This window comes from Xenopus laevis, chromosome 6L (genome assembly GCF_017654675.1).
Source record: "Xenopus laevis strain J_2021 chromosome 6L, Xenopus_laevis_v10.1, whole genome shotgun sequence".
NCBI lineage: Eukaryota > Metazoa > Chordata > Amphibia > Anura > Pipidae > Xenopus > Xenopus laevis.
In genome coordinates, this window is record NC_054381.1 from 118,841,727 (window position 1) to 118,869,476 (window position 27,750).

At 38.0% G+C, this 27,750-nt stretch overlaps 1 protein-coding gene across 1 annotated transcript; it reads left to right on the forward strand.

The window, feature by feature from the left end:
• The first annotated feature begins 2,215 nt into the window (after positions 1-2,215).
• dsg2.L (desmoglein 2 L homeolog) lies at positions 2,216-27,475 on the forward strand. The gene is made up of 15 exons (XM_018267958.2): positions 2,216-2,554; positions 14,458-14,493; positions 15,516-15,653; positions 16,737-16,898; positions 17,406-17,550; positions 17,668-17,834; positions 18,506-18,640; positions 18,830-19,015; positions 20,262-20,605; positions 20,784-20,926; positions 21,832-22,059; positions 23,338-23,565; positions 23,854-23,978; positions 25,037-25,372; positions 25,869-27,475. Exons 1-15 carry the CDS (start codon positions 2,507-2,509, stop codon positions 26,904-26,906), a joined length of 3,459 nt encoding a protein of 1,152 aa, XP_018123447.1. The 5' UTR covers positions 2,216-2,506; the 3' UTR covers positions 26,907-27,475.
• Positions 27,476-27,750: the final 275 nt, after the last annotated feature.

The window sequence follows — 27,750 nt, forward strand, 5'->3', positions numbered from 1 at the left end:
ACTCACTTCAAAGCATTGAAGTGAGTGTGCCATTTGTTACTATTTTTGTAGTGCTGCAGGGGGACAATTCTTGGACTGTGTATAAATGCCGGCCGAGAGCCAGTCGATGTGCTGGCAAATTTGCCAAAGTGGACAGTAATTCTGCGAAGAAGTCATATTGCTCAAATGTAGATAGCTACGTAGCTATGAAAGTGCTTATACCATCTAATATGTGTTACTTACTTCATTAAAATAAAGATTACTGTTATAACTATTACACTTTATGTGTTGCTATTTTATTTCTTGGTTGGGGCATGAGTGTATCCCATAGACTGCTACTGCATACCAGGTTTCAGAGTCTCCCAAAAGTGCTGCAGAGTTTTTTGCAGAGTTTGTTATCCCAAGACCATGCAAGGTACCAGGCCCAGACTAGCAATATGTCGGTTTTGTCAATAAGATGCTATTTACTATATAGTGGGCCTGTGTGGGGCTCTGTGTACTTAAATTGCCAGGACCTATTTTTAATCTCAGTCGAGACCTGCAAGGCACTATGGGAACTTAAAGGGGTGCTTATAGAATATAGAATGGCCAGTTATAATCAACTTTTCAATTGGCCTTCATTACTTATTTTGTATAATTTCTGAATTATTTGCCTTTTTCTTCTGACTCTTTCCAGCTTTCAAATGGTGGGTCACTGAACCCATCTTAAAAAACGTAGGCTACAAATTATTGTTCTTGGTACTTTTTATTACTGATCTTTCTTTTTAGATCCTCTCCTATTCATATCTAAGTGTCTTATTAAAATCAATGCATGGTTGCTAGGGTCATTTGGACCCTAGCAACCATATTGCTGAAATCAAAGTCAATAGGAACTGTATCTTCAGCATTCAATGATAACTGAGGGTTTTTTCCAGTGATCGAGCCTGGGTGACACTTAAAGGGGTTAACTTTCAGTATGTTATAGAGTGACCAATTCTAAGCATCTTTTCAACTGATCTTCGTTATTTTATTTTTTTTAGTTATTTGTTGTTTTCCATCTTAAAAATGGGGGTCACTGATCCATTTAAAAAACAAATGCTCTGTGAGGCTACAAATGTATTGTTATTGCTAATTTGTATTTCTCATCTTTCTATTCAGGCCTCTCCTATTCATAGTCCAGTCTCTTATTCAAATCAGAGTATGGTTTATAGGGTAATTTGAACCCCAGCAACCAAATTGCCGAAATTGCAAACTGTAGAGCTGCTGAATAAAAAGCTAAGTAACTCAAAAACCACGAATAATAAAAAATGAAAACAAATTACAAACTGTCTCAGAATATCCCTCTCTACATTATACTAAGGGGCAAATTTACTAAGGGTCGAATATCGAGGGTTAATAAACCCCCGAATTCGACCCTCGAGGTAAAATCCTACGAATTCGAATATCGAATTCATAGGATTTAATGCAAATCCTAAGATCGAACGATCGAAGGATTTTAATCGATCGATTAAAAAAACCTTAGAAAATTGATGGGGAAGGTCCCCATAGGCTAACATTGTAGGTTGGTAGGTTTAAAGTGGTGAAGTATGTAGTCGATGTTTTTTTTAAAGAGACAGTACTTCGACTATCGAATGGTCGAATAGTTGAGCGATTTTTAGTTCGAATCGTTCAAATCAAATTGAAGTCGTAGTCTCCTATTTGATGGTCGAAGTACCCAAAAAAAACCTTCGAAATTCGAAGTTTTTTTGCTTCAAATCCTTCACTCGAGCTTAGTAAATGTGCCCTTAAAAGTTAACTCAAAGGTGATTAACCCGTTTAAGTCCTGGCTGAAGAGGGAGCAACATTGTTTCAATTGTACACTAGCCAGACAAATACTGCTTTCAACGTCAATTCCATGTACATATAATCATTTTTCAATCTACATTGGGAAGTTTTTCTATGATTACATTTGCTTTAATTAAATAATGTTCTGTATTTGGGTTTACAGATATCCTTATGTGTTGTGTATTCATATCCGGCTGTGTCATCCCTCCTACTCCTCCTAATACACTTGTATTGTTGACTCTAGAGGGGTTGCTGTGTAACGGAGGCACTCAGAGAAGCCACTGTGTTCTATAGAGGGCTTTCCTAGTGCTTGTAAATGGCCCTCAGTCGCGCCTGTACTACTAGTGCCTATTTCGCAGCCATTGTTTATCCTGTGAGATGCACTTATTTACCTGTGACAAGTGAAAGGACACTCAGTGGCCCAGCCCTTCCTACACAGAGCCCTCCCCTGTCTCTCACTGCCTCCCCCCTTCCCCCAGGCTACAATACACCTTACCCCTCCTCTGTTACTCAGGGAAAGGCTCCATTTTCTGAGCAGTTCGGAATTCACTTGTGGAGCCTGTGTGCACTTAGCAGCAGCTCTTCCTTCCGCCCACCTGGGCAGTCCCCCCTCTCTCTCTAGTGGGGTCTCAGGTTCTGGACTTTCCTCTGACTTTTCACGCACAGAACTTTGACTAGTGGAGGCGGCAGACTGAGGACAGGGATCCCACCAGCGCCTGGGACAATGGCACGGATCCCAGCCAGAGGGGGGACGCTACTCCTGCTGATCATGGTGAGTAGGCGCTATGGGGGGAATCACTCCGCTGTTCGGGGTTATTTGGCTGCCATTAAGTGCCGGGCGCAGGCAACACAAAACTAGTATCGGGAGAGATGAGCGCTGGAATGTAAAACTTGCTAATTTGTGACCCGTTTGACCACACCCTGCAACTGTACCATAGCGGGACCTGACAGCTCCAGAGACCAGTGACTTTCCCCGGGGAAATAAGTGTGTGAGACACACATAACACGTTAGACAGAAAGAGACACGTTTATTGTATATGGTATAAACACTACAACATCTGCACACGATGTACACCTTCTCTATACCTGTGTGAGTCGCACACTGACACCCCCCAGCTGCAATGGTTGCACCTGGACAGACCTCTAAAGAAGTGCAGGGAGCAACCATTGGGTGGGGGGGGCAAAAAAATATTAGTATAGTGTAGTGCATGGACACTTATATTAGATTATGTATTTGTAGTATGGTGATTTGTTGTGGTCAATGTAGACAAGTAAATGTTTGATGTGAGGTTCTGTGAATGTTTCTAATATTGAGTGTACAAATATTTGGACCCACGCACAGGCTCACCAATAGACAGGTCTGGACTTGGATTCAAAATAGGCCCTGGCATTCCAAGTACTCAGAGTCCTCAACCAGCCCACTAATTAGTGACTGTCTATGGGACCTTACATCTGGCATTTGCCAGAACCCACAGATTGCCAGTCCGGGCCTGCCAATAGATAGCAATAACCCACAGGATCATTATACATTATTGGCCCCTAAATGTTGTCATAAGACGCAGAGAGCTAAGGTTGGCTTCTGGAGGCTAATCTAGTTTAGGCATGCATACTTGTACTGCCCATAAAAACACCGCCTTGTTCCATGACAAGCTAATGGCCTAGGGTGGGGATACCGCTGTTCTATTATATGGAATGGCTCCCTAAACATTTTACAGTCTGCAATGTAAATTCTTCACATCACCCTGATGACCTGCCATTATGTTTCCTCAATGACTACTCCCTCTCTTCGTTTTCACCTTGTATGTATCTTGTCCTTGTGTGTGGCAGCTAATACTGGGAGCATGATCGCATTGTCTGCTTTACAGTTATATCTGCTTCAGCATGTTACATTTGTGCAAAACTGGAAATGCAGTCAGGCTGGTATATGGCAGTCAGGCTGGTATATGACAGTATATGGCAGTCAGGCTGGTGGCAGTCACAGACCCTTGAGAGGATGATAAACTACAACTCCTGGAAATTCTGGAGGGCCACAGGCAGCCCATGTCTGTATTGACCTGAGTTGATTATCCAAATAAAAAGTTTTTGGGTGCTTCCAGCTTGCACCCTATTTAGCAGAAACTCATTCAGACAGCAACTTGAAAATGGAGCTCAAAACCTCTTGGCGCTCACCAATTTTCAATGCTGGTTTGGGTGCTGCTAACCGTTGTCCGAAGAGTGCCCGCTTGGTTTGTGTTTGCTGGTGCGTTATCCATACAAGGTCCCAGTGAACAGAATGCATAAGGCAGCTGGAAATGCAGGGACAAGTTGGACCTATTGATATCCTTAAAAAGACATTTACATGTGGAAGTACCGAATCCTATACTGTAGTTGTATCTACATTCTCAAATTGTATATCTTTTGTATTGATAGAGTTTTTTTTATATTCGTAACATTCTTGATTCCCAGAGAGTGTTGAATAGGCAGAGATCACCCTATGCTGAGTGTCGTATCTGTGCTAGAACTAGGGATGCACCGATTCCAGGATTCTGTTCAGGATTCGGCCTTTTTCAGCAGGATTCGGCCGAATCCTTCTGCCTGGCCGAACTGAATCCTATGGGGAGGGAAATTGCGTGACTTTTGGACACAAAACAAGAAAGTAAAATGTTTTTCCCCTTCCCACCCCTAATTTGCATAATTCGGTTCGGTATTCGAATCTTTCACAAAGGATTCGGGGGTTCACCCGCATCCAAAATAGTAGATTCGGTGCATCCCTAGCTAGACATAGCAATAAAATCAACCATCCCAATCAATAACTTTGTATCCTTGATATTAGTCGGTTCTTCACTTGGTTATGTTAGAAAAATGCTGTCAGTCCGGTTTAAAGTAGTGATATTTTCGTGTGTAATATGAATCCACGTTATCAATATCATGATTCTTTTGTTTCTACATTCACATCTGTTTGATTTTTCTTTTGATAATGTTACCCTGCCTGTTTAATAAACAATCAGTGCCACAACTGTCTGTCATGGGAAAAATTCAAGCTTTATCTGGTATGGGCAGCTTTGCAATTCTTGTTGTTGTTTAATGTATCATCCCTAGCAGTCACTTGTGTCCTACATACTTCGAGTATCATGTATTTCAGTTTTCGTCTCTTTATATTTCTGAGACATCACTTTTGTTTTACTACAGAAGCAGTAAGTTAAAAAAACTTAGGCCTTGAGGGCCTTGAGCAAAGCTTAGGGATTAGGCTGGGAGTCATAAGCTACCTCTATATATATTCTGTACAATTTTAAATAAACGGATAAACATTTGCTACTTTTTGAGCATGTTTTTTACATTATTACACACTTTGTTATTTAATAATCTCAACAGTAACACTCTTGAGAATAACTCTGCTACAGAAACTTGGTGCATTGGAATACAGCCTGCCCAATCACCCACTAGCCTCTCATTGCTCATCCATAGTTTTGGAAATGAGATTCATAAAGCATTGTGTCCGCTAAGAAATTGGCTTCTGATCAGCCATCAGAAACGTTGCACTGGTGCTTGCCTGTTACTAGAAGCACGCTAATAGCTCTGTCTGTGCTTCTTTGCGGGTCCTAATGTTTGAATCCATGTTGCTAAATGGACAAAAACATAGATCTTTCATAACAGATCAAGCTAAAATGCATAATTATGTGTCTCTCATGGTGATATTCAAATGACAGTCTGGGGCTTTTGCTGTAATATCGTACCATAGACCTTCATGAAACATATTTTGGGTACAATCCCTTAAAACAAGTTTTTAACCATATATAATTACGGTACTATTTCCTAAGAGTAAGCTCCCTAATCTTGGCAATAAGTACTTTAGGGATAAATTCTTCAGGTCCAACACTTCCTGTTTTAGGCCGACCATTAATGTAGGCTTACCTTGCTAATGATGGACTATTGGATGGTTCTAAAGGCTTTGCTGTTGTTGCTCCCTAAAATCATGTTCTTCTTTATCTTGAATCAGAGCCGGATTAGTGTGGTGCAGCAATTACATTGACATGCAACGGAGTGCTTTATGTTCTTGCAGCATTGGAATTTGTCTGCTGTCACTTTTCTAATGCCATCTTTCATAGCAGTTGTGCACAGAGACAACATGACAATGGTTTTGGGGCTGGTTCTGCTGCTCTCCACCTGGATAATTTTTTTTTTTTCAGGCTGAGAGAAGCCGATTGCCTCTGTCCCCCATCTCCATCGATTTGAATCCACTTGCGTGCAGTGGCGTGAAGGTCGGCCCATATTTGTGTGGAGCTGGGGCACCGAGCCGATCTGCTTCTCTCAGCTTGAAATCTGCCTTTGGCCTTAGACCACAGCATACTGAACATGTGATCGTAGGGATCAGTTTGTGATCATATCCCATTAAAGAACTAGTTGACCTTTAGGACAATGGCACACTACGGTTTTGTGTGCTGGCAGAGAAAAAAGCAGATACGGCCAGAAACTGCTCCATATGTGTGCCCCTTTACAGGAGAGGAATCCACCTGGCACTGCATACAAGGTGGGGATTTTGCCAAAAAAATGAACACGTGGGTTTTCTGTCCAATATCCACCCTTTTATGCACAGTTCCATATTCAGGCAGGTTATAACATTTCATTTGCGTTGGCCTGTTCATGCTGCATCCAGTGATGAGTAAATGAAGATAAGCTGCACAAATAATCAGAACAATAGGAAGGTTGCCATACTGGTTATGGCACCTCCTATGCTCTCTGCCATTTGGCCTGTGGCTTCCTCTGGTGGAGAGGGTACTTGATCAACCTGTGTATAGCCACCTTTACTTCTTTTTAATTCAGAACCAGTACAGAATTTTGAATTGAATATATTTAGAAAGTTTTTCAAATACTTCATTTTCACAATAGTTTCCCAAACATTAAAGGGCAGATTTATTAAGGGTCGAAGTGAAAATTCGAATTTGAATTTTTCAAATTGTGAATTATCCGAACTCGACAGGAGTTTTAATTAGAATTTCGAGATTTATCATTCTCTGGCACTTTAAGAACCCAAATTTGACTATTCACCACTTAAAACCTGCTGAATTACTGTATTAAGTCAGTGGAAGAGGTCCAGGGATCAATTTGGTGATGTTTGCAGCCTTCCTGACATTCGAGTTTTTTTTCTGAGAAAAAAACTCAAATCAAGTTTTATTTAAATTCTAATCGAGTTCGATTCCAGTTTTCGGGTCGTTTCAATTCATCCGAGTTGAAAAAAATTGCTTTTATTAATACATTTTGATTGGTCGAATTTCGAGTTTATGGGAGTTTTTTTTAAAAAAAACAAAAAAACACATGAATTTGAAATTCAACCTCTCTCATTTACACCATGCGGCTCGAGTAAATCGAACCCTAGGAACTGGATAGCTGATGCTTTTCCAGACAGCATCTTAAAGGGGTGGTTCACCATGTGTTATAGAATGGCTAATTTTAAATAACTTTGCGATTGACCTTCCTATTTTCTTTTTTTATAGTTATTTAATTATTTGCATTTGTCTTCAGGCTCTTTCCAGCTTTCAAATGGGGGCCACTGACTCCATTTAAATCAAATGCACTGTAAGGCTACAAATGTATTATTATTGCTACTTTTTATTACTCATCTTTCTATTCAGGCCTCTCCTATTCACATTCCAGTCTCTTATTCAAACCAATACATGGTTGCTAGGTTAATGTGGACATTGCAAACTGGAGTGCTGCTGAATAAAAAAAGCTAAATAACTCAAAAACCACAAATAATAAAAAAATGAAAACCAATTGCAAATTGTCTCAGAATATCACTCTCATATTAAAGGTTAATTTAAAGGTGAACAACCCCTTTAACAAACTATAAATGATTTAAAATCCACAAAAATATAAAATGGGAGCAGTTTCAAATTGCCTTAAATAAATATATATAACATTTTCACAGAGGTTAATTTGTTAATATAGGCGTAAAAAAAACCCAGTAGGTTCCCCTGAGGATCTGAATAAAAACTGGTTTTGGGTGTCTCACATCAGCTTTGAAAGACATGTCAAAAAATTATTCAATTGAAATCTGCCTTGTGGGGATTTAGCAGATTTCGTTTTTTTCCCCTCTTGAAGCATTTTAACTCAAGTGCTATTTACTGCTGTGGCATTGACAAACAAGTTCTGCTGCAAATTACACCTTATAGATGTTGGGTTAAAATATGTGCAGCTTTCTCCACGGGCAGTGTCTTCAGGCACGTAGCTGCAATATTTAGCACCTACTGAATGCCTGTTCATGTGCTTGTGTGTTTGTTCATACAGGTATTGGATCTATTATCCGGAATGCTTGGTTTCTGCAAAAAAAACCTCACTGCCTCTCAACTTTGCACTACCCTTGATACCTAGTATCTAATTATAACTATAACTAAATACCTGCAACTATGTGTAACAATGATCTGCTCCTGTACTTTGAACATGAAACAAATCTGATGCTACTGGAATTGATCTTTTATGTTTTTTGATTTATTTTGCTAAAAACCAACAACATTTACCTTTATAAATCAACTATATAAATAAAGAATAATAATAATACAGGTATGGAATCTATTATTCAGAATGCTTGGGATCTTTGGTTTTCCAATTCTGTAAATTGGATCAGCATACTTTGTCGGCTAAAAAATATTTTGAAGGGGTTTTTCAGTGCAGAATGTATGATGTAGAAAGTGAGATTCTGAGACAATTTGCAATTGGTTTTTATTTTTTATTATTTGTGGGTTTTGTATTATTTAGATTTTTATTCAACAGCTCTCCAGTTTGCAATTTCAGCAATCAGGTTGCTAGGGTCCAACTTACCCTACCATGCATTGATTTGAATAAGACACTAGAATAGGAGACGGCCTGAATAAAAAGCACATATACATTTGTTTTCTTACAGAGCATTAGATGGGTCACTGACCCCCATTTGAAAGCTGGAAAGCGTCAGAAGAAGATAATTCAAAAACTATAAAAAAATTAAGGCCAATTGAAAAGTTGCTTAGAATTAGCCATTCTGTAACATACCAAAAATACCAAAACTAAACGTTACGGTGAACCATTTTAAACATTAAATAAACCTAATAGTATCATTACTAATATAGTGTAAATTCTTGCAGCTTATTTCGGATCAGGAACAAGACACTGTTTTATTATTGCAGACATTAGATTGCGCAGCCTTCAGTCAATGAAAAAGACAAATTTACTAGTGCTTTTTGATTCAGGAGTTAACAGGAGGAGACTGTTTTAAATCACATCAGTTTGGTTTGCAAACTTTGCATCTGTAAAAGATTATTATAAATGAAACTTGAGTGCCACACCTTCAATCACTAAGGGGGTTATTTATTAAAGTCCAGATGCCAAAAACTCAAAAAATTCATGTTTTTATTACTATAAAATCCACGTTTTAGTGAAAAAAAGGTCACATTTTTCTGGATTTATTATACCCCAAGGATGGAAAAAATCAGAATCCGAAAATCCAGATATTCTGATCTGCATTGCGTTTCGTGCAAAAATATGAATACCTTGTGGTTTAAGGGCAAAAATCACCAAAAGTTTTGGGCGGCAAATCCAAATTTGTACGATTCGAATTTTCATGTTCAACATGAGCAATGGTTGGGGCTTTTGCTTGTTCTTTTAATCAAGATAAAGCTTAATTTTACACGGTTTTTTGTGATCTTGCCAATATATAATGCATTCCTGATTTTACATTTTCCCAGATTTTACACCCTCTTTTTCTTGTCCCCTAAAAAATGTAAAATAGGGGTTCTACTGTATTTTAAAACAGGGCAAACCGGGAAATTGAAGCTACTTTATGTTTGGACCTTGCAACCATTTCACATCTGTAAAATACAACTAAAAAACCGTGAACTACATGTTGATCTATGAAAACATACTTAGTAATAAAAAAAAAAAATATGGATGCAATATACGCATTTAGATGATTTCAGCTTGCATTTTAATAGATGATTATTGAAACAATCGTATGTAAAAGGTCTTATACCGGCTGTTGTTTTCCTCAACCCTTCTACCGTATAGAACCAGGTTTTGTAATGTAGGGCGTGTGATATGTTGTGTTTATTGCACAGTGTTTACATTGTCCAGTACATTTGAGTGTATGATGAAATGAGACGTTTCTTGCTTTTATCATGTTTTTTTGTTGTTTTGCAAACTGACACCATTCATAAATAAATAAAAGTGCCACCATACATATACAGGAGTGTCCTTAAAAGACTGCTTTGCCTACAAGGGGTTGTGTCACATTTGTTAATTAAAATATTTGTAGTAGTTTTTCTGGCTGGGCTATTTGCTTTGTTAAGAGAGACTTTGGCATAGGGACTAGGTCATGTAGGAAATGATACATTCAAATTTTAATCTATGTCAAGCCTAATGTCTTAAAAATCATGTTTTTAAAATCAAATTGTATTTTTTGACAAGAGGTGTTAAAGCCCATAAGGTGGTTGCACGTTATTAAATCCAGTTATCAGGCCAGAATGACCAGAGCTGTCAGAAAAGATAAGTGGTCAAATTGCACAGATCTGGTTGTTCAGGCTTCTCGTTGACTAAACAGCTCACATTAAGTGATGCCACTGTTCTTTTCACAAGGTGGCTAGACTGGTTTCTTTCCATTACAATGTTTTGTGTAAACCTCTTGCGTCTGTCCGGTATGACTTTTTTGTAAACCTTATCAAGCCAGAGAAAGGCAAACTGAAATCACTACAGGTCAAAAGCCAGTGACATGGCTCAGAGGAAACAAATTACTTTCTGACTCCAGTGATGGATGTAAAGTTTCCTTGTGAGGTAACTTTGGGCGACTTCGAAAAACGAAGCCATCCTGCCAGCGATTAGATTCTAGCCTGCGAGAAAGCTGACAAAGAGGCGATTTGTCGTCGGGTGACTAAATCTCCCCGAATTTTAGCATGTGTCACCACCCTAAAAGATCTCCAGTCCTGTGTGAGGTATTGCATCAAGACCCTTCTTAAAGTGATACTGTCATGGGGGGAAAAAAAATTCAAAACACATCAGTTAATAGTGCTGCTCCAGCAGACTTCTGCACTGAAATCCGTTGGAAATCTGACATGCGGCTAGACATATTGTCAGTTTCCCAGCTGTCCCCAGTCATGTGACTTCTGATAAACTGCAGTCACTCTTTACTGTTGTGCAAATTGGAGTGATATCTCCCCCCCCCCCCAGCAGCCCATAAGCAGAAGCAGAATAATGGGAAGGTAAACAGATAGCAGCTCCCTAACACAAGATAACAGCTGCCTGGTAGATCTAAGAACGACACTAGTAAAATCCAGGTCCTATTGCGACACATTCAGTTACATTGAGCAGGAGAAATAATAGGCTGCCAGAAAGCAGTTCCATTCTAGTGCTGGCTCTTTCTGAAAGCACATGACCAGGCAAAATGACCTGAGATGGCTGCCTACACCCCAATATTACAATTAAAAAAAAAATACACTTGCTGGTTCAGGAATGAAATTTTATATTGTAGAGTGAATTATATGCAGTGTACACTGTCTAATTTAGAAATAAAAACTACACCGTAAAAATCATGACAGAATCTCTTTAAGCAATGGTGCAATGTACTTTCTTCCAGTCTTTATAAATGTCTTTCTGCACAAGTGCTATCTGCACTATCACATTTCTGAACAACAGTAGTAAACCCCAGGCAACCTGTACCCCACACCTTCCACCCTTGCTGTTATCCAAACAGCACACCCTCTGCGAAAAGGGGGTTATTTCTTGAGCCAAACAGGACAAACATGTTTGTCTCTTGCAAGGTAGATAATTAGATTGCCGCCAGGCCACAGACAATCCCCTGCATAATGGACTTCTGCTATGTATGACAAAACAGTCACAACAAAGTAAGCAGTTTATCGGTAATCTAATAATCTGCCTTGCATGAACCAAACATGGAGTAGCTTCAGATTTCCCTGTTTGGTCCTGTTTTCTCAAGAAATCACTAAAACCATATATATTTCCTTATTTAAACTGGGCAAAAAAATGTTTGCCACACGCTCTATTTATTACACTCATGTTGAACATACTGTAATATTGTTTTGTGTGGTGGGTCAGGAAAATGATCAGATCACAATGGGGGCTAGAGGAAACCCGTCAATAGAGGACTGATTCACTCCTTATTCAACAGGATTTTCTAGCCTGCCCGATAGATATAGACCCCCATTTGAAATCTGGAAAGATATAAAAGAAGAAAGTAAATAATTTAAAAACAATAAAAAATAAATAATGAAGACCAATTGAAAAGTTACTTAGAATTGGCCATTCTATAATATATTAAAAGTTAACGTAAAGGTGAACCACCCCTTTAAAAAAAGCACAAGAGAAATAATTATATTTTAAACACACAACGCCTGTGGCATATGCAGCATTTTTGACTGGTTGATTGCTTTTAGGGAGAACAACAACATGCCCAGACTATGTCTGCAGACATAACAGAATAAAATATTCTTGGCCCTTACACAATATAGACCTGGGCTGATTTGGGATATATTCGATCTAACATATCAGCTGGCGGGAATACTCATTCTTTTTCTTGTTATACTTACAATTTTCTAAATAAACATAGACAATAAGCTGCTGATTGTTGGCAGCTTTTATTGGCCCATTTATGAACAGCCAGCTACACTGTGTCTGTTCTGCAATAAAGGAGAACTAAACCCTGAAAATGAATATGGATAAAAATGCCATATTTTATATAATGACCTTATTGCATCAGCCTAAAGTTTCAGCTTGTCAATAGCAGCAATGATCCAGGACTTCAAACTTGTCACAGGGGGTCTCCATCTTGGAAAGTGTCTGTGACACTCACATGCTCAGTGGGCTCTGAGCAGCTGTTGAGAAGCTGAGCTTAGGGGTCATCGCAAATTATCAGCAGGAAATAAGGTTGCCCTGAAATATAAAATAATGCTACAGGGCAGATTTTTAATCTGATGCTAATTGCACTGGTTTCTGTACTGTCATTTAGTAATTATCTTTATTAAATACTAACCAGCCTTTTACTGTGACATTTATATTTTATATGTACTGTAAATTGTGAGTGGTCCCTAAGCTCAGTAAGTGACAGCAGCACAGAGCATGTGCAGTGAATCAGCAGAAAAGAAGATGGGGAGCTACTGGGGCATCTTTGGAGACACAGATCTTTACTGCTAAAGGGATGTGGTTGCCTTGGGCTATTACAGAAGCCTAAAACATAACGTATAACATTTTTAGCCTACTTCTTAACTTAGGCTTTAGTTCTCCTTAAAGTAATGCATTTTCTCATAGCACTAATCAGAATTAAAGTGTTCAGGTTGCACCAAATGCAAGATTAATTTTGGGGTTGCATTGCATCTAAGGATTTCTACTTTCTTTGAAGGTTAGGGTTCAGCCAATTTGCTTTGGCCAAATGCAAACCCTTAGTGTTTAATATTACTAAGATGGACAAGGAAAACACTAAAGAACAAATTGCTGTTCATGGAAGCAGCATTTTCAAAAGAGAACCACATCCCATTTAAAGAAAGTCTGTGGATTTAGAGGAGAGAGGATTCGCCACCCCACCCTGCCAAGAAAAGAAAGGATACAACAAAGAGAATTGTTCATACACACCCTCTCAGGCTTGCTGCACAGCTAGGAATGAATGCAGAGGAATCTGTTCCTCACGTCAGGGGGTGAAATTCCAAATCACTGATAGCATGGGAATCATGTTCTTGGAGGTGTTTAAAGCTAAAATAACAAGAGAGAAGAGGGACAGAAGAGCACAGGCATGCAGTATAACCATTCAGGCTTTAGTACAGACTGTTCATATGAAAACAAATATTGTTGAATATGAATTCACTGTTACAATGTAATAAAAGCTGAAAAAAATCCTAGCAACTAATCAAAAAAAAGTCACCTCTTTGGAAGCAAATAACTTGTAGTAGAAGTAGCAAAGTCTGCAACAGATCTAGTAACCCAAAGCATCCAATATTACCCCAGTTATTGTGTTTTTTTTATTGTTACTATAAAAAAAATATCAGTGACTTGTTCCGCCTTTCTTTTTCCTGCACTAAGAGGCATGCATATCAAACTTTCCATTTGTTTGCCATTTTGTGGCACTGACTACTCCTAGAGGCCCATTTATCAAAGGTCATTTCGAATTCATGTACATTTTTTTTAATTCAAATATACTCACGATTCGACTGGGAAGTCATTTAAGAAAAAATTTGAATGTCTAATATTCGATAAAATTGTCAAAAATTAAAATCGTAGGAGAAAAACCTGATATACGAATCGAGTTTTTCTCCTGAAAAAAGGAAGGCTATTAACATCTCCAAGTGGCTCAACGGACCTCTGCCATTGACTTGTACATGAACTCGGCAGGTTTCAGGTGGAGAATATTCGAATTACAACTGTTTCCATAATCGAGGTGTGATAAATCTCACATTCGAATTTACATTCAGGATTAAAATTCGAATGTGTGAATTTTGAATCTACTAGACCCTTGATAAATCTGCCGCCTATTATAATCCTTTCTAAATAGAACTCCTCTGATGTAACTAATGGAGATTTCACTGCACACAACTCCGTATGTACAAATAATGCAGCCAGTGTATTTGGATAGAGGTATAATGCTGATCTAGCTAGTTACATGTTGGCCCATTTCAATGCAAAGTGTATTAACTACTACATCCTTTTTTTTTTTTTTTTTTTTACTTTCAGGTTTTAGTTGGCGTTGGACATAGTCTTCATTTACAGGTGAGTTGTAGGAGATTTAGTTGCCATATGCTTGTTGTTATTGATTTGCTACTGGATCACATTGTTGTAACATTACTTTTGGCAGCATACATTTAACTCCTATCCTGCTGGTCAAAAATTATATGTTTTTTAATGCTGGAAGTGGTAGTCTAGGAGCATCTGGGGAATCAAGGTTAAGAAAAACACACAAAATGCTTCATTGCCCCCAGTTATTATTGCATTCCACAATGCATTTTTAGTAGTTTTTTTTACCCTGCTATTAAAATACAAATCGGTTATACTTGTTTGCAAAAATATTTTACAAATAGTTATTTTCAAAACCTAAACCGACATAGACACTTACATAAACACACCTCCGATGTAAACTTAAAACTGGCGTCTCCAACTGTCATTTAATGCATAGCTGTCAAACTTTTCCTTTCTATTAGCCACTTGTTAGCAAGCTGAATTACAATAGTCACTAAGGGTAAGGCCACACTAAGCGATAGCGCGGCGATTTGACTCGCGGCGTCTTTTCGCCGCGACTTTTAAACGGCAATCGCTGGCGAAACTTTGGCACTGGCGTCTATGGGGAATCGCGCAAAATCGCCAGCGTAAAAACACACGCGGCGATCTTTTTTCTATTGTCGCTCGAAATCGCCTAGCGAGGCGATTTCGAGCGACAATAGAAAAAAGATCGCCGCGTGTGTTTTTACGCAGCGATTCCCCATAGACGCCAGCGCCAAAGTTTCGCCAGCGATTGCCGTTTAAAAGTCACGGCGAAAAGTCGCCGCGAGTCAAATCGCCGCGCTATCGCTTAGTGTGGCCTTACCCTAAATGGACCACTTGAACGGGCTGGGAGCCATTAAAAGTTCATGGAGGGCTTTCATTTCGATTGCCCTGCTCTAGTGTATATGCAGCTCTGTAGATGTTTTCATGAGACTCTGACTTGAATGAGGAATGAAACACCTTAACATGATCCGTTACCGGTATGTATTATTATTCAAAATCTGAACACCTCGCTTTTTATTTATTTCTAACAGGTGATGGAAAGAACCAGAAAGCAAAATGGTGATAAAGCCATTACTACGAAAGTAATAAGATACAAGCGAGAATGGGTTATACCGCCTGTTACAATCACAGAGGAACAGGATAATTCTTGGAGGAACCCAATAGCAAAAGTGAGTGAAATAAGTTGTATACATTCATTTGCAGAATATTGTTTTTGTCTTGCTGAGTAAATGAATGAACTGGGAGCCCTATTTATCAAATGTAGAATTTGGAATTCATGTGAATTTTATTTTTTACTTTAATGAGTACGAATATACTCGAAATTCGATTGGGAGGTTATTTAAAGGAAAACTATACCCCCCAAACAATGTAGGTCTCTATTAAAATATACTGAGTAAAACAGCTCATATGTAAAACCCTGCTTCATGTAAATGAACCATTATCATAATAATATACTTTTTTAGTAGTATGTGCCATTGGGTAATCATAAATAGAAAATTGCCATTTTAAAAAATAAGGGCCACCCCCTGAGATCGTAAGATTCACTGTGCACACATACAAACCACATGTAAGGTCACATGAGCCAATTAACAGACAGAGTTCTGCCTTTTGCTTCCTCACTTCTTCCTGTTACAGTTAGTGTTGTAGTATTTCTGGTCAGGTGATCTCTGAGAAAGCACAGATAGAGTCACGAAATGGTGGTTCAAGGCAAGAGATGTAAAACGGCAATATTTATGTAAATATATATTCCAGTTTGGTAAGATTCTTTAATATGTCATTCAATTTGATATAAACTATCTGTTGCTTAAGTATTCATTTTGGGGGTATAGTTTTCCTTTAAGAAATAATTTGAATGTCTAAAACTCGAACGAATATTACAGACTCGAAAACTCAAATAGAATTTGTTTCGAATTCGACTAAACTCAAATAGAATTTTTTCTCCGAAAAAAAAAAAAATTGGTCAGGAAGGTTATTAACATCTTCAAATGGGTCACTGAACCTCTCCCATTGACTTATAAATGAACTTGGTAGGTTTTAAGTGACGAATAGTCAAATTCAAATGATTCCCAGGTTAAAGGTTTGATAAATCTCGAATTGCGAATTCTAATCGAGTTTGGATTATTCCCAATTCCAATTTGTGAGTTTCGACCAAAAAAAAAATTTGAATTTACAATGTGACCCTTGATAAATCTGCCCCTTGATGTGTGATACTCATATTCACAAGGTAACCTTTTTAATTCTCTCATCATCAGATTCAATCAGATTTTATGACGGACAGGAGTAGGAGAATAACCTATCGCATTGAGGGAATGGGGGTGACAAAACCTCCTCTTGGTATTTTCATTATCAATGAAAGGACTGGAGAACTGAATGTAACAGGAATTGTGGACAGAGAAGAAACACCAATGTTTTTTGTAAGTTTTGATTTGATTAACTTTGTCGACCTGTCCACGTAGTAGGCCAGTTTACAGCACATCACATACTGTAATCAGGGGCATAAATATCCTATGTTGGACCAGATGTCTCCCATGGACCTCCAGGTGGACTGCTGTGTTCATAACAATAAAGCCATATACATTTTCTCAATAAGTGCCAGTTACATATAATTTCTTTAAAAAAAAACACACACACTGCCAGTGAAAAAATGCAGTGCTATAATTCACCTCCCAACTGGCACGGCCTCGCTATTTTAAAGGTAAATGATGGCTCAGGGAGGGCGGCTATGATGCAGAAGACCCCACAGTCCCGGCCTCCCGGCAGCTACGGGGTCTACTGTATAGCTGGTTACCTGTATACTGCACAGTCCAAAATGTAATAATTCCTTTAAAAACTTGCTATCCAAGGATGTCATCTGTTTAATATAGGTGATACAGACTTGCCCTGTTGTCATTATTTCTCAACGCCGGCTTTCTATATTTCAGCTTAAAGGGTATGCGCTAGATCAAGAAGGAAACAACGTAGAACCGCCAATAGATCTTCGAGTAAAAGTCGTTGACATTAATGATAATGATCCCGTTTTTAATAGTGAAGTCTTTTTTGGTACCATCGAGGAGTCAAGCCCAGCAAGTAAGTTTCAATGCACAAAATGAAAATGTTTGTCCATTTTTAAATTAGTATCATTTCCCCCCTTTATCTATAATACTAAGTGTATAATTATTTCTTTCTATTTTGTGTGTTGCGCAGATACCATAGTTCTGAAGCTAAATGCAACTGATGCAGATGATCCAAATACTGTCAACGCTAAACTTGCCTATAAAGTTATTTCTCAAGAACCAGGAGATACACAAATATTTGAAATAAATAAAGATACTGGGCAGGTTTACACCAAAGTATCCAATATTGATAGAGAGGTAATGTAAATTCACTTGCTTCAGCTTATGATGACTTTGGCTTTATCATCTGTGGGGCACTTCACACCAGTAATAAGACATAAGCAGTCATTATTGTTGCAGGTGATTTAAAGTGGACCTGTCACTCAGACACAAAAATCTGTATAATAAAAGTTCTTTTCAAATTAAACATGAAATCCAATTTCTATTTTTTATTAAAGCATTTAATAGCTGCTGTAAGCTCATTTAAAAATCTCAGATGTCAATCAAATATTGTCTGCCCCTCCTCTATGCCATGGGCATAGAGGCGGGGCAGACAATTACTTTCACTTTCCATTCAGTACTTCCTAGATGTCACTGCTCTCCCCACATCCCCCGTTCTCTTTACCATTTAATTGTGTAGCCAGGGCATGGGGATGGACATCGGTTCCCCCATTCTGGTGCATAATCAAGATTCTGAGATGATGCAAGGCTTGCCTTAAAAACAGTGTCCACAAAATGGCTCCTGCCTGCTTGCTATAATTATGAATTCCCAGACTGAAGGAAACACAATTCAAATAATTTATACAGTGTAATTAAAGTTCATTTTGCTTGACTAATGTGATAAAATAGGATTTTGAATAATTTTTTTGGGTGACGGGTCCCCCTTAATTTTATCTTTTTTTTTTATTTTTTTATTTCCCTCCATTTAGATAGTAAGCAGTTACTATGTAGTTGTCGAAGTGAAAGATAATGATGGAAAACCGGGTTCTCTGTCTGGAACCGCTGCAATCAAAGTCAAAGTTACTGATGTAAACGACAACATTCCAACCCTTGAAAAGGACCAGGTATTTTGGAGGGGAGAAATATTCTGTGAATTCTACCACTGCACCTATTGAAAAAAAACTTTTGCAAAATCAGAATGGTTTTACCAAAACAAGTTACTACTAAACTTTCCACAGTGTTGCATGTTTCTGAAAATCCCCGAAAAGTTCAGTAAAGTCTGTGTTACATTGTTCCTTAATTTGTATTTTTAGTATGAAGGAACTGTTGATGAAAATACAGCAAATGTGGAAGTTCTGAGAATGAAAGCTATTGACCTGGATGAAGAATTCACGGATAATTGGCTTGCTAAATTTACCATTGTCTCTGGAAATGAAGATGGCATTTTTGAGATAATAACAGATGCTACAACTAATGAAGGGGTTCTGATGGTTGTAAAGGTAAATATTAAATAGTGATTTTCATATTTTTTTAACATTATATTTATGAATTCTTTATAATTTGTGTGCAGACTAAGATTTAAACTCACAAACTACAACTTCAAGTATTTATTAAGATAAAAAAAAATTACTCAAATGTAAAACTTTGCCTTTTAAAAGCTTGCAAGGTCATGTAGAAGTCTATGGGAGTTGTCCTAGGCAAAATCTAAAGGGATACTGTCATGGGGTAAACATGTTTTTTTCAAATGCATCAGTTAATAGTGCTGCTCCAGCAGACTTCTCTACAGAAATGTTTTTCAGAAGAGCAAACAGGTTTTTTTATATTTAATCTTGAAATCTGGCATGAAGCTAGACATATTTTCAGTTTCCCAGGTGCCCACAGTCATGTAACTTGTGCTCTGATAATACGAATAGCCCCACAAGATGACAGCTCCCTGGTAGATATAAGAATAGCACTTAATAGTAAAAATCCAAGTCCCACTGCAACTCCTTAAGTTACATTGAGTAGGAGAAACAAAAGCCTGTCAGAAAGAAGTTCCATAGTGCAGCACTGGCTGGCTCTTTCTGAAAGCACATGACCAGGCAAAATGTCCTGAAATGGCTGCCTACACACCAATATTACAACTAAAAACAAATACACTTGGTTCAGGAATGAAATTATATATGGTAAAGTGAATTATTTGCAGTGTAAACAGTGTAATTTACAAATACATAGTACACCATAAAAATCATGACAGAATCCCTTTAAACTATTTATTCAATTCAAGTTTTTGAGCTTGAAAACTCTATTTTTTCAACATTTTTATTCACTGAAGATTTTTATATTTGTATTAATAAGATAATTGTTGTGTTTTTTTCAATTGTTTTTCAAGAGTTAATTCGATGTAGAAAAATTTACATCCAAATTTTGATAAATAGGGCCCATAATCTTTTATACAAGAGCTTATGTCTATAGAGTTAAGTATAAAATGAAAAATCATATATATGCTTATGATTAGTAATGCAGATTCATATTACATAGCAGCATATGAACATGTGCAGTATCCAGCAGAATTCATTAGTAATCACTCCTGTAGTGTCAACTTTTATAATCAGACATATTCTCTAAATTTAGCTTTCCTTGTCCTTTTAATAAATAAAATACAGCACTTCCAGCCATAGCATTTTTTAGGTTTTAGCTCTACCTTAAGCATCCGTAACTAATCCTAAATTTTTTTTCTTTTTCTATTTCTGTCTCTCACTTTAGGAAGTTGATTATGAGATAATGCAACAGGTTCAACTGAATGTTGTGGTTTCAAATAAAGCAACATATCATAGTTCAATCCTAAGTTTTGGTGGAGGTGGTGGTGGTGGTGGAGGTGGTGGTGGAGGCGGAGGTGGTGGTGGAGGCGGAGGTGGAGGCGGAGGTGGAGGCGGAGGGGCAAAGGCAGTCCCTATTAAAGTGAAGGTAAAGAATGTCTCTGAGGGTCCTGTGTTTAAGCCAAAGCGAAAGGTTCTTCTGATTAAAGAAGGAAAAACTACAGTGCAAACAGTGATTGGATCATATCCTGCATATGATGGAGACACAGGGAAACTTGCTGAGAATGTGAAGTAAGTCACTTTCTTGCAGTTTATATTTGTTCCAATAAATTGCTGTTTTTATATATTTTTGTAAGTTATTGATACAACTGCCAGTTCAATTTGTTTGAAAAATATTGGGAGTTTAAAAAAAATAAAAATTCATGCAAACCAAACATCATTAGTCTAAAAATATCTTATTTTATAACAGGTATGCCAAAGAATATGACCCAGATAATTGGTTCACAATTGATCCAACAACAGCTGAAATCAAACTTATTAAACTTCCAGACCGCGAGTCAATATATGTGGTTAACGGGAGCTATGTGGCGAAAATATTGGCCATCAGTGAAGGTAAGTTATAAGAACATCATGATCATCATGCCTAATACAACATATAGTTTGGGGCCAGAAATACAGCGATTCAGTTTTAAACCCCTTGCAAAATGCAACACGCATTCAGGAATATAGTAATTGTGGTAAGAGAATATAATGGACAATGTGTACTAATTATTTAATATTAATGTGGCAAGTAGTTGAAATAGACATTGTACACGCAATAGCCAAATTAACAGAAACTGTATTAATGTGTTCCGTCTTTTATCCCTATCCAACTAATGGGTCAGGTTTTTAATTTTTTTTTTAATGTTTAGTAAAATGCTCTACAATGATTAAAGGCACATTTATCAAAGGTCAAATTTCGAATTCATGTGAGTTTTTTTAAAGTTCCTTAAATTCGAATACACTTTAAGAACAAATTGGCGAATTTTACTGACCTGAAAACTTAAATTCGACCAAACTCGATTCAGAAGGATACAAACATCTCCAAATTGGTCACTGGACCTCTCCCATTGACTTATACATGAATTTGACGTTGTTTAGGTGGCAAATAGTCGAATTTGAATTCTTAAAGGGCCAGAGTTGATAAATCTCGAAAATCGAATTCGAGTTTTGACCATAATAAAAAATTTAAAAATAATAAGAAATCTGCCCCTTAGTGTAACACTTTAGCTGGCGATTTGTAAAATTGGTTGCAATTACACTTTTCTGCACAAAACTACCCAAATCTTAAATAATAATTAATTAAAATGCTAGCCAGAAACTATGACCGACACAAGTCTTATTCTTTTGAACTCATTGTAGAAACCGGTGTATGTTACTCCTACATACTAGAGGGTATCTTGTTACTTACAACAAATCTTGGTATTGCAACATAGTGCAGGTTAACTACATGTTTTAACAAATCTGAATTTCCTTAGATCTTCCAGGAAAAACAGCCACTGGAACTATTGCCATAGACGTTGCAGATGAAAATGATAATTGTCCTACTCTAGTGAATCCAATACAGACTGTTTGCAGCACTGCAAATTTTATCAATGTAACTGCAGTTGATCGTGATGACTTTCCATTTGGTGCTCCATTTAATTTTTCTATACTGGATGAGCCAGCTGGATATGCAAAATTCTGGACTTTTGGACAAAGCAATGGTAAGTGTGGACAGTAGTCTGCAAAACATATGTACTTACTTACTGATTGTGGTGTGGAAATGCAACCCCCATATAACTTTGCTAGTTTCACATGGAATGGTAACCGAAGCAGGGTATCTTCTATTTTAGTCTGCTAGTTTTACTGAGAATGGTATAGAAGGTATAATTAACATAAACTGTTTGGCTGCACCTTTACAGATCTGCATTGTTTGCATTTATTTGACAGAAATGAATGAATTGCCGTAATAGTTCATGTAAAATGTAGTAGCTTTTCAGATATCCTGCAGACGCCGAAAAGGCAAACTGCCAATATTATATTAAAAAGAGATATTTAAAGCAGTTGTTCACCTTAAAATTTACTCGTTGTATGACGTAGAGAGGGATATTTACATTTTCAATTGGTTTTTATTTTTTATTATTGCTGGTGTTTGAGTCATTCAGCTTTTTGTTCAGCAGGGCTCCAGTTTGTAATTTCAGCAGTTTGGTTGCTGGGGTCCAAGATACATTAGCAACCATTCATTAATTTAAATAAGAGCCCGGAATATGAATAGGAGAGGGCCTGAATAAAGAGTAATACAAATTAGCAATAAATTTGTAGCCTTACAGAACATTTATTTTATAGATGGGTCAGTGACCCCACTTTGAAGGCTGGAAAGAGTCCGAAGAAAGCAAATAATTCAACAACTATAAAAAAAAAAAATCAATTGAAAAGTTGCATAGAATTTGCTATCCTATAACATACTATAACTTAAAGGAGAAGGAAAGGCTTGTAGCACTTGGGGGTGCTAAATGTTAGGCACTCCAAGTGATTGTATCGACCACCTGAAACCCCGGCCGGGTTATACCAGTGAGCACCACGGACCGGTCCACTTCCGTCTTCTTCTTTCTTTGAATTTACTGGGGCAAACGCATGCGCAGTTGAACGAAATAGCCGACTTTTTAGTTAAAGATCGGCTTCTCGTTCTACTGCGCATGCGCAGCCGAGCGAAGAAGGAGGAAGATGGAAGATCATTCCGTGGTGCTCACTGGTATAACCCCGGGCCGGTGCAGTTTTCTGCTGATAGAAGCACCGGCCCGGGGTTTCAGGTAAGTCAATACAATCACTTGGGGGTGCCTAACATTTGGCACCCCCCCCCAAGTGCTGCAAGCCTTTCCTTCTCCTTTAAAGGTGAACCACCCCTTATGGCTAATAATGCCACAGGTTTACAGGAAAGTCAATATTGATAATTGCTGCTCAAACAGCAGAAATTAAATGTTATTTTTCCCTGTTTGTACTAGGGTTCAGCATACAACTGAAACCACAAAATATCTGGGAAGGACCACACAAAGTGCACGTTCTGGTGAAAGACAACCAAGGCTTGAGTTGCACAGAACCCCAGATCCTTTCAGTCTTGATTTGCTCCTGTGAAAATGGGGATACCTGCAGTGAGAGAATGATTGAAACATCTGTAAAACTGGGAGCTGCAGCGATTGGACTAATGATTCTGGCTTGCTTATTATTATTATGTGAGTAAACAATGGAAATTTCATGTTCTCAGTTTCATTATACTTCAGCAGTAAATGTCCACAGTGCCTAAGAAGCTTACACGGAATTACACAGCCGCAGCATTATGAATAAATTATACTTTTTGCAATCTAATCAATATGCTAAGATCACAACTATTTTTCTAGCGCTGATTATACCTTAATGGCGAAAAACAGTGGCTCTCCACAAAGCTCTCTAAAAAGCACAGCAGTGCTAATATGAACCTGAGAATTAAACCATTATCTAATAAGTGTTTCCTGTTTCTTCAGTGGTGCCACTCCTATTACTCTTGTGCTATTGCGGATCTGCTGGGAAGGGATTTATGGCCATACCAGATGGCACAGAGGCTACATTTGTGAAATGGAATGATGAAGGCGCTGCACCTGAAGACATGGCAAGTCATAGCTGAGATGCTAACTGCTTTGAACCTTGTGAAGTGAATTGAAGGGAGACAAGTTTAACTAAGATACTTTATGTAGGGGGCTGGATTAGGGGCAATTCTATTTTGATCTGTCAGAGTAATGAGGTAAGGTTGGGGCAGAGTATGAAAGAGGATAGGCCAATTACCATTATAACAAAACACTAAAGACCCAATAGTCCCATTCCCATATTAGAGGCAGTAAATACCTAAAATACCTTTGCTAAAATTGGCACAATAAATAGTGTTGAAATGACATTCTGGCTATCGTAACTCTCCCTTATGTAAGCAGCAAGCTTTAATCAGAGGCTTCTCTCTGGACTGGTAAATATTTTTAGCAGCTCCTCTGAATTTCTTTGGGACCAGAAGTGACAAGATATACTAAAGTGAAACTGGTTTCAAATGATTGTTTATTGCCAGAAATAACAACACCTTTGATTTTTCTAAATAAAATAAATAGGCAATGTTCAGCACAAGTTCTATTCATTCAGCTTTCATTTTGGAAATATGTCCCTTTAAACCCGCAGCTTACATCTTCGCTAGATTTTGAGTTTTTTTTATAATTAGTAAGTGTCTAAAGCTGGCCATACATGTGCAGATGTTATTTCAATGTAACAATCAACAACTAACCATTCAGATGAAATTAAGTAGGAAAAATAAATCAGGCAGTGATTGTACTAAAGTTATGTCCAACAAATAGTAGTGACCCACTGATATCATCTGATAAGCAATACATGCAGAGATATTATCGTTGGCCAACAGCTGATCATCATGGTACGAAAAATGTCGGGACAATTATTCTGACTCCACACACAGTCCGAAAATCATACAGCTATATGGCCAGCTTTAGAGAAGGCGTTTTATGGAATGAATCCACAATCTTGTGAGATGCTCTGGCGTAACAATATGTTGCATTACTAATTAGAACATTGTTGATCTGTGAATTAGGTTTAATAGTGTTTCCATAAATGATTCAGTTAAAATATCACAAGTAAAGCAAATTTGGTAATCAAGATTTTCTTGTTCCTGTCTAGGCTGGCCTTGCACCACATATACTTGCGGCTGGAATTACTGCAGGAGGCAGTGGAGCTGGTGCAGGAGGTCTGGTGAAAGGAGAAGCAGGCTTTCAGTCTATGGATGGAATGTACCACTCAAGCACCATAATAGATAGAAGATGGGAAGAGCAAAGAAATTTACTATCAGATGCAGAGTTTGCCCAAGCAGGGGCTGCAGGAAACACATTTAGATCCATGGCTGTGCTGGGTTCTGGAAGTGGAGCCAGTTTTGGGGGGGTTGCTTATGGTGGAGCAATAATAGCTGGAGGAGGTTCAGCCCTAGATGAAGGATTCATAAAAGAATACTTCAGTGATGTAAGTAACTTTGGTTCTTTAGCATTTGTCAAATATGGCAGTTTCCTGTCATACAGAAGTGTAAATACTCAGAGATTAAACTTGCTTTTTGTGCAATAACCCCCTCCCCTTCATTTTCAGCTGTTAACACTATCCCCCTCTAGGATGAGCACAGACACACATCTATGGTATTACCAAGTAGATCTATTTTTTGTTGAATAGCTTCTTTTAATTTTCACTACTAGTTCACCTTTCAGGGAATACTGATCTCCACAGAATTTTGTATACAGTTAAGTCTTGGTAATCTTTTTATACAACGTTCCAAAAAACTAAATGGAGGAAATAAACTTACCCTTCAAAGTGTCTTGATTCTATGCAGGACAACTGCCCCATAAAACTTCTAGTAGGGACTACATATTAGGGGAAAAAAAATTGCAGAATGACTACACAAATTGATTGGTTATGTGAGTATGTTTATGTCCATCTTAATGATTTGTTTCTTTCTGTCCATTTATAGAAAGCTTTTGGTTACTCTGATGAAGACCAGGCTCAGCCAGCAAAAGACTGCATTCTCACTTATACCCAGGAAGACGTTGGGTCGCTCTCAGGATCTGTCGGATGCTGCAGTTTTATTGAAAGTGAATTTGATTATGACTGTCTTGATGATTTAGGGGTGAAGTTCAAAGCACTGGCAGACATTTGTCAGGGCATGCAAGCAAACGCTGATGTGCAAGTAGAGATGCATAAGTCATATGAGAAGCTTGCTGAAACAACTGAAGCACTTACTGTGCAAGATGTGCAACGCTCACAGGCAAGTGTTAACTTTAGCGTAGAGAAAAAGGTAGAAGCTGCACCTGCCCCATCTTTTGCCAATATGGAAAGTTCCTTTAGTTCATTTGAAACACATGTTCAAAGAAAAGAACCTGAAATGGTAGTTAGAGAAGAAATAATTAGTGACGACTCTACTAGGTATATTCATGATCTAGCACCTCGAGGTAATATCCTTGTGACAGAAAAATCTTACACCACCGGCCCTTCATATTTTCTTGAGCCGCTGCACCAGCAGAATGTCTTAGTGACAGAAAGGTTAGTTGGCAGTTCTCCTAGTTTGCATAACATGATCGACATCAAGGATGGACAGAATGTTATGGTCACTGAACGAGTGATCACCTCTGACAAAGCAAGGCCTGGTTTTGTGGGAGTCAGTGATCCTCCAGACTCAAAGTATGTGGTTGTAACAGAAAGGATGCTGGCACCTAGCTCTGGTCTACAGACCTCATTGAGCATTCCTGACTTGACTGTCGGGAATAACGTTGTAGTAACTGAAAGGCATTATACTCCTATACAGGGAAATATAATCCTTACAGGTGAGATTTCCGGAGGGAAAACTATAGTGAAAGATGGTGTTTTATCTTCAGGCCAATATGCAAGTAATGATCAATTCTTTACACAAGGGGGGTATTTGTCAGAAGATTTGCCACCTTCTACTAACAATATAAGTAAATCTACTAGCAGAGTCACAAAACACAGCACTGTACAATACACACGGTCTTAACTGCAAAAATAACAACAACCTGGATAGTGTTTTGTAGTTTAAAACATTTATTTTGTTCTAGACAAGGTAATTTCTGTTTGAGATACACAGTCTGTACATGTTTATTAGGCAATAGTTTCTGCACCTTGCCCACAGATCTCATTTTTTTATCCTTTTTTTTTTATACCAAGTTTCTTTGTAAATATGTGTGCAGTTTCTTCAGCAACAACTTGGCTTAGTATTCAGATCCAAATAGAACTAATCTGATACTGAACTCTCAAAAAGATCATTTTGTGGTGTTGAGCTGTCTGCACTATTTTTCTTAGACGGATTTTAAAAACGATATCATCATAGAAACGTATCAGTTTCCTGCGAAAGGTACTTGAAACCCATGCAGGATTCAGGATTACCCCACACGTCTTGCTACAAAGTCAGTCCACTGGTCTTGTTACAGCACAATTTTCACACTTCAGAGAAATGCTTTTCTTATCTCTTTGCGCCACCAAAATGGAAATACTGTCTATAATTATCTTGTAATGTTACTGTTCTGTCAATAACACTGAAAAGTAAAGCTGTACATTCCCCCCTGCCTTCCTCTGCATGGAATGTTTGATTGATTTCAAGAACATTTTTCCAGGCCGTTATTTTAACCTCAGAATCTCTTCAGCGAGGTCTTAAAAGACATGACCTGGTATATTTATACAAATCAGTTCAGCAACATTTTTTGTCGCCCATAGACTTTAATGGCCGTCTGCGACAATTCGCCAGCGGCGAATTTTGGGCAAAACGAAACGGGTCAAATTCACCCATCCCTACTTATGATTGATGCACTACAACAAGGCACCTTCTTTGTCCTGGGGCACTA